Raw genomic sequence first — 8,295 nt, forward strand, 5'->3', positions numbered from 1 at the left:
ACCCGATGTGCTCTGACTCAGTCCAAAATATCTGCTATCTGAAAGCCAAGACCTCAAAGCATATGTCAGGCTGAGCACTATAATTTTCCAGGTCTTGTTTCAAGACTTAAACTTCTCCATAAAGGACCGTTGTTTTGGTACGTTGTAGACACAGTAAAACACTCAGATACATAGTTTTGATTGGCAATAGCCAGGGAGGGAAGTAGTGCCCCTAGGAAAACAAAGGCAGTGCCATATCAAAGCATCTGACACAACTTAGGGTTGAAATTGAATCAAGCGTGCCATTAATTTGGACAAGTTTTCCAACGATGAGATGAATAGACAGTGATCTCAGAGGGAGAGCGCAGCACAACGGGTTGCAATCACCTTTTAGAAGAGTACAGAGGCATAGAACATGCCCATGTTTGGTCTCCATGTGGGCTACAGGATATAACGTGTGTGACTCTAGGAGGGAGAGAGGGGGTTAAGTCTGATGATAATATCAATGATCTATAGAGTATCTGAAGAGATGCACTATCTGAAAAGTTTTTGTTTATCATTATTTCCATGTAGTTTATGCATATTATACAATACTTTTTAATACTTCACTCACACTATTGTAGTGTAGCCTAACACTTTGCTTACATCCCTGGGAAATACAAGCGAGGGAAATACAATTAAATAAAAAATATACTATCAAAAATGATGTCACAACATATGTTTTTATTACCTTATTACAAAAATACCAACTGCTTCCTGTGCTGGTGCCATATAACACAGACAGAGCTAATGGGGGTTAAATAGCTTTGCTGCAAAGCACACAGACATGTTAGTGTGTCAGTCCACTTCATTTCTGTTCAGGTCCTCTGTATGTCCAGAGCTGCATGGGGCATTGGAATTAGAGAGCACAGGCAATGACAATATACACACCTCAACACTTGTACAGTAAGTCCTACAGTGTAGGACAAACTGAAGTTGAGTGTAAAAGCCATAGACAACCACGTTTTCAGCAACACATTGTGCCTCATTATGAATAATAATTGGCAAAAAGGGCTCACTTAGGGGAGTGTTTCCATTACTCTTTCACATATTGTTAACCGGAAAGTAAGTGTCGCCTGTGTGGATTAAACTGATATGCACTCGCAGCTCGACCTTGACGAGGCGACCGTTAATAACCTTGAAGCAGTTCATCATCTCTGTCCTCTAACCTTTGACCCAAAGGGGTCACAGTTTGTTGGAGCATGTCTCTCCAGCAGATGGCTCGTCAGCGATCAGCATCCAGGCCTACATCATTCAAATTTAAGGAAGTCCTTTTCCATCACCCGGTGTCACAGTCAGTTCTCTGTCAGTCATTCAACATTGGGGATATAATTATCGTGCGTAGTATTCATGTTAAAGTTAGAGTGGCTGTGAGTCAGTCGGTTGGGAGGACAGAACGTTCACAATCCCAATCAAATGGCCCAGGATATGTTAGCCGCATGTTCCTTGGCCTTCATCCGCAGCACGGCGATGCTGGATGAGCGTCTCTCAAACTCAGGCTTGGCCTCGAACGGGTGTCCGTTGGGTGAGGGTGTGAGGAGGGAGTCAGCCGTGAAAAAGTTGTTGATGGAGACGTGTCCAAACTGGTTCTGCTGGTTGGGGAAGCCCACATACCCGTGGTCGGCTGCGGAGCGGGGGGAGTGGGAGTAGGAGGTTACACAGGGAGGAGATCCACGGGGGAGCATGCAGGAGGACACCATTGAGCCATTGGGAGCAGGGCTGGGCCACAGGTTGTTGGGGATCTGGGAAGGGAAATGATAGGTAATTTATCTGGTTATTTATTGACGTTTCTATTCTATCAGGAAAGTTGATTGATCTTGATTATGAATTGCTCCTGACATTTTGAATGTTCATAATCCAAGTGTGTGTATTATAAAGGTTTTCTATTTTCTTCTCATTAGTTCTAGTAAGGAGACATTTTCTTTGACAAAGTGTCAACTTTTTGGATTTATCAGTCATAAAATTTTAGACAACGATAATATATGATATACCATTTCATCCAAATGTGTAACTTTAGAACAGGCTACTTCAGATGGTGCGGCAGGTAACCTAGTGGTTAGAGCGTTGGGCCAGTAACCGAAAGGTTGCTGGATCGAATCCCTGTAGCTGACATGGTAAAAATCTGTTAACTGTTCCCCGGTAGGGCGTCATTGTATATAAGAGTTTGTCCTCAACTGACTTGCCTAGTAAAATAAATAAAAATTAGCCTACAGTATATAGCTTAGGCTACCAGTCCAGATGTCAGAAATTGTATTCCTGATTCATTAGGAAAAATCACATCTTGAAGATTAGTATCTGCACCCATCCTTTCCCTTGCAACTACTGTAACATCCCTGCCAAATGTTGGTTTACAGACGCATCTAGAAACATAATTAATTGTGGTGGGGGTGAAGATTTTGCTATGGTCATATGTAATGACGGTTTGTTTAGCGTTGCATGGGAATGTCATTTTCAACTGGTTACAATCAAAATGATTTCCATAAATATATGACATCAGAGAGCATATCAGATATGACCTCAATGATCTGTAAATATAGTCAAATTTTTGGCACAAACGTAATGTTTTTAAACAGAACCAGACCCTGCTTTTTCATAGAAATGTCCATGTCCAACCCACAAAAATGCAATTTATGTCCCCCCCCTACAGTATTTACAAGGAATAAATCATCAACTTTGAACTGAATTGAGTCATGGCTGTAAATCAAACAGTAAGATACATGGGCATGCTTCAATCCCCCACTTAGCATCTGTACTATAGAATTAGGTATTAGAACACTAGAATGGGCATGAACCTTCTTATGGTGGGATAAAGATCAGGGCCCTGTTGCATAAAATGTTTCCCTCAAGGGTTTGACTGAAGGAATACTTTTCCCTTACCTAAGGGAATTGTTTAAGGGCATGGTATAGAGCCTCACAAATATTTATTTAGGTCAGGGCATATTTGAGGGGTTTTATGGTAGTTTAAAGGCATGTATGGCAGAAAGAGTATCTGGTTACCATGGAGATGGCCTGATTCACTGACTAAACATCTACAGCTGTCAAAGAGATGCTTTCATTTTGTGAGATAGCAAAATAGAACTTCTACAATCAAGAAAGGATAACCGAATTGATTCAGAAGATAATAAACCACGTTTCTTGATGTAATTTTTTTTCTCCAAATTGTTTTGTAGCCATAGATTGTGCCCCTTGCATTGTTTAGCTATATAGCTAGCTTGTTGATGTTTTCCTTTTGTAACCAGAGCACCACAAAATGGTGTTTACATTGATATCCATACTTAATGAAGCAGGTAAGGGACCTCGTGGGCACTCGTAACTTTTTCCACTTAATTTAAGGGATGTACCTTAAAAGTGTTTGTGCAACTGACTTAAAGATAAGGGGAAAATCTACTTAAGGTGTTTTATGCAACCAGGCCCAGCCATTTTGGTCAGGGAGTTGGTCAATCATGGTTTGCCAGTGCTGTGATAAGTATGTATCTGTACTGTATGTTTGTTAGCTAGCTAGGCAGACAGTTTTAGAGGAATGATTCTATTAATTCTTCAAATTAACTGCCAATATGCCGACATTCCAATTGGTTGAAATCAGTTGATGATAGGACTTAGACAAGTTGTAAAGGCATATAGTAGCACTCACAGCTTTCCAAGAAAACCTAAATGTTTGCATGTATTGTATGTTTAAATATATTTTAGAGGCTATTTATAGACTACAGGTAATTGGTAGGCCATAAAACCTGTATAAATGTTTTTTATAATTATATGACAATATTTTAGGTTGACAATAATTATAATACAGAATTTCTGATATAGCCTATCACATGCCTTGGCCTACATTTATTGTCATGCATAAGTGAAATTACTGTAGGATTATGCCTCGGGTTTGGATTTCCCTCTTGACCGATATGGCTGCCATTTGCTTCATAACTTATATTTTAAAGGGATGCGTTTTGGCAGCCCCTTATGGCTTTACGTTTTATGTTGGCCTTAAAGGGGCAATCTGCGATTCAAACAATAAGTAAGCCGACACCCCCCACTGATTTGGTAAATAACTGAGAGACGGGCCTGGAGAAATGTAACCGCTCTCAAATGCATGGACTGAGCTATATGGATGCAAGTACTGACCTTGACCATGTTTTGAGGCTATACAGTGTTCGTTTACAATTACATAATTTACAAACAAAGGAGTAAAACAAGCTTATATTTTGAGTTCTGATGAGGTAAGACAATTGAGCTAAGCTCATGAGGCATTTATAAGTTATATTATTTAAGAATCAATGGGTATATATATATATAACAATATGATATACCAAAAATGAATGTAGCAATCAGTGATTGCCCTTTTTAAAAGCCCATACGCCTAAACTAGCCTCATCCCATTGACTGAATAAATAATTTTCTGAGAAATCTGAGATGCCATTAATTTCAATGGTTTGCCAAGATACATTCTAAATCAACTTTCAAAGTCTTATCTAAAATATGGTGCATAGCATACATCTTATTAACATAGGCCTATGTCAAGGGTGCTCAATATCTCAAGGTGCGGTGGCAAGCAAGAGCATAATCATTTGATTTAATATATACTAAATGTGTAGGCTACTAGCCTACCGAGGCTACCCTTGAAAATACAAACGAAAAGTTGGTGTGGCTAAATACGCATGATAGGCTCTAATTATTGTTAACAATTACCAAGTATTACACCAAAATCAAATAATTAATTTCATATGATAGAGAAGTTCAATTAGTCTAGCAAAAAGTATTCAATAGTGGTAATTAAATAGTGTCTCTGGTAAAAGCGCAAACTTGCTTGTGAGTAGCTATCCGTCCTTGGCAACACTGATATGTCATATGTCGCTGCAAAATGACTTTTTGCCTGTTGAATCTGCCCATAACGTTCTCTTTTTCTCCACTTGGCTCTTCTGTTTTGAAACCACACCTAGAGGGAGAAATAGAGAAATATAATCAAACCTTTCCTAAACAGAACTGAGCATATGGGCCTATAGGCTTAGGCTATAGCCTAATTTTTACCCTTATTTTTTCGGCATGATATTGTCTGTAGACAATATTTGGTGACACATAGGCCTAATAGGCATTACCTAAGCACTCGGATACAATCCATTTTAAATAACGTGCGTACATTTGTGATTCACAGTATATCATGTATTACATTTTTTTTTTTAAAGGAACTCAGTCCGACTTCAAATGTACTTTTGAAAGTTGTAATAGTAGAATGCAGGAGGTGCAAATTCCAAATTGGGTAGTGCCTCTTGTCATGTTATACCTTAGAGCTATTTATAACTTATCAGAAATGTCCAGATCAACTAGCCAATGTCAGCTAACGCTTTTATTTAGTTTTTTTAGCTTATAGATATTGTTGTAATTTTTTAGTCACTCAAATATCACATGAATACACATTCGACATTGCAAAATGTATAAAATTGCAATTAAATTAACTTTCAAACGGCAACATTTTCTTTGCACCTCATGACAAACTGTTTAGAAATAAGCTTTAAAGCTCCACCAACAAGAAGGGTGTGAACAGTCTGTCATGAACAGTGCTTGTGCCCATAGAAATAGACCTGGCGCGTGCGCAGGGGTTGGCGCGGGATGTTCCCCAATGCTGTGGAAAGGTTTTGGAACCCCTGGCCTGGAGATTACATGAATGAAAGTGAGAGTAAAGTAGACCTACCTGCACTCTGGCCTCAGTTAGCGCCGTTCTCATCGCCAGCTGTTCTCTCACATAAACATCTGGGTAATGAGTTTTCTGAAACACCTTCTCCAACTCCTCCAGCTGTGCGCTCGTGAACGTCGTCCTGTGCCGCCGCTTCTTACTGCTCGATACGTTACTGTCACACTTGTCACTGATTTCGTACAAATCCGTTTTCTCCTGACGTGCCATTACCGGCGAGTCCCTCAGACTGCAACAGTTGTCTATCGACCTCCCGAGGTCCACGTGCAAGGTATCTTCAGTTTTGGGGAGACCATAATTCGCTATAGGAAAGAAATAGAAAAGTATTATTATTAATATGATACACCAATGTTTCTATAATTTATTAGTATAAATAAATAAACTAAAATATAGTTAAAAATAGTGTTATTTAGATAACAGGGCTATTCATAAATTCGGCTACTTTAAAAATGTTTTATTTTCCTTTTATAGGCCCAATAACACGTTAGCAGAATGACGACGATCTTGCGACATTACTGGCATATATGCTGGCTGCCAGATGCTACATTAAAAGGTAATCTTTGCACAACAGGCAAGTGACAGGCCTATAAAGAATATTGACAAATATATTTAATGTAAGAGATGTTGTATAAGCCCATTTGTTCTCTAACTGTAAGCAGTTAATGTAAACAAATGTGCACGTTCGCATTTCAGTTTTGATCACGGTTGATATTAATATTATTATTGACAAAGCCAGAAACACATATTTTCATAACCACACATTCTAGGATATTCATAATTTTATGACATTTAAAATATGACCACAACTGCCCATTGCTCTTTCAATGTATTCCTAATATAAAGATATATAAAAAACTAAATTGCCTCAATCCAATAGCTTTCTGGCATTCAAACATTTTTTTTGGAAAGCACTAAGAATGACATAACACATAAAAAATGACTTGTATGAGATATGGCACATACTGATGAAAGTACGCAGCCTACCATCTTCGTTTCACAGGCACAGTACTATTTGGATGCTAAAATAACATGCGTAAAATAACCTAATACATATTTGCTTCAATAACATTTGGGTAATACTTTTAGCCTGCAGGTATAGCCCTACAAATATCATCAATAACACATCTAGCATACACATTTCTGCGGCAGTTGAAAAATATATTTGGTAACGCTTTACGCATGGACAGTGAAAAGGGGCCAGTAACTAACCGTTTTGTTCTCCACACGGTGAGGCCCGCTCCATTCGCGTGTTGTGCTCGGTGGTCTGTAGCCCGAAAGCCTGCACACACTTGGGCGAGGTTTTGCTGTAGTACTGTACACTGTCCAAACTCTCCATAACTTGGTCCAGCCCGCTGCCAGAGCCCATGTAATAGTCGCTGCCCTTAATCGCTTGACTTTTCAATGCGAATTTATCGTTCACGTATTCCATCATCTTCTTCCTCAGATCCCGTCGCTCAAATTAACCTTGTCAACTGACCATATATCATTTCTGTTGACGTTCGACAAAATGGAGCATCTATATAGGTTACCCTGGTAAGACAATAACTCGCTAAAGCCGTTAGTTTGTCTAGTCTTATAGGCACTAGCTATGGTCCCTTTATAAAGGGAGGGAGAGGGGGCTCCTTGAAGAAGCCTCCCTACATTTGAATATGGAGCAGTTAATTATAACTCCTCCCACAATCCAAACCAGACACACATTAAGGGATTCTAGACCCTAGAAAGGATCTAAAAGGAAATGTAATTTACAACACGTTTAGATACCCTAAATAGAGGTAACCTAATGATTTATCTAGCCTACTGCAAGTTGAGACTGCAAATACAATTTGTAAGAGCGCATGGCTAATTTAAACGGAAGTTCGTCTTCTACACTCACTTGGCAATTCAAGTTTCTGGTTGAATTCGGCCTATTGCTGTAATAATCGGAATAACTACTTTCATGGCAATATATTTAGGAAAATATAAATTCACAGTATAACGATTTATGGAGATATTTAAAACATCTAGAACTTTTTGGACTTCAAAACGATGCTTTTGAATGCAATACGTTCTCTAAAATGATGAATTCTAGGCCAATACAAAGTGTTGGTGGCTTTTTAGATACATTATAGGCCTAGCAATTAAGACGGATTTATTCGTGTGCTTTGAAAGACAGTTCTCCACTGTGTGCAAAATTGTGCTAATTCCTTTGATCTACAGTAGTATATATACTAATAATCATCATCTGCATTATTATTATTGTTGTTGTTGATATTAATAATTATAAACGTTTCCCTCGTTTGGTATTTTCATTGTTACGTTTCAGCACATTTGTTGCATTAACACAGCAAAAAAATATTTTGATTAGGCTATGCAAGGTTTTTTAATTCAGTGACATGTATTGTTTGGTTTAGGTTTAACATGTTCTAAATCTATAACACCGGAAGCATGCCTGGATTAGTACACTGTCAGCGCGAGCCATTGTAGTTGAATATGTCTTATTATCAAATTGAATCTATAATGTGCCAGTTTAACAGGGGATCAAAGAAAGTTCATAATGCAGGAATCATTATGGAATGATACGTATTATATGGCGCTCGGGTACTTAAAATTCGCAATGC

At 38.5% G+C, this 8,295-nt stretch overlaps 1 protein-coding gene across 1 annotated transcript; it reads right to left on the reverse strand.

The window, feature by feature from the left end:
• Positions 1-682: 682 nt before the first annotated feature.
• On the reverse strand, positions 683-7,273 carry LOC139540312 (ALX homeobox protein 1-like). Its single transcript, XM_071344050.1, has 4 exons — positions 6,908-7,273; positions 5,699-6,000; positions 4,817-4,945; positions 683-1,760 (listed from the first exon to the last, which is right to left on the reverse strand). The coding sequence occupies exons 1-4, from the start codon at positions 7,128-7,130 to the stop codon at positions 1,431-1,433; spliced, it is 984 nt and encodes a 327-aa protein (XP_071200151.1). The 5' UTR covers positions 7,131-7,273; the 3' UTR covers positions 683-1,430.
• Positions 7,274-8,295: the final 1,022 nt, after the last annotated feature.

Source organism: Salvelinus alpinus, chromosome 15 (genome assembly GCF_045679555.1).
Source record: "Salvelinus alpinus chromosome 15, SLU_Salpinus.1, whole genome shotgun sequence".
NCBI lineage: Eukaryota > Metazoa > Chordata > Actinopteri > Salmoniformes > Salmonidae > Salvelinus > Salvelinus alpinus.

Excerpts from the sequence above, each read along its gene's own strand:
- LOC139540312 (XM_071344050.1), bottom strand. The coding sequence starts at position 7,130 with ATGATGGAATACGTGAACGATAAATTCGCATTGAAAAGTCAAGCGATT. Across the intron at positions 4,946-5,698 it reads TAACTGAGGCCAGAGTGCAG|GTGTGGTTTCAAAACAGAAG; the intron begins GTAGGTCTACTT and ends TTCTCCCTCTAG. Across the intron at positions 1,761-4,816 it reads GGACGGATAGCTACTCACAA|ATCCCCAACAACCTGTGGCC; the intron begins GCAAGTTTGCGC and ends TTCCCTTCCCAG.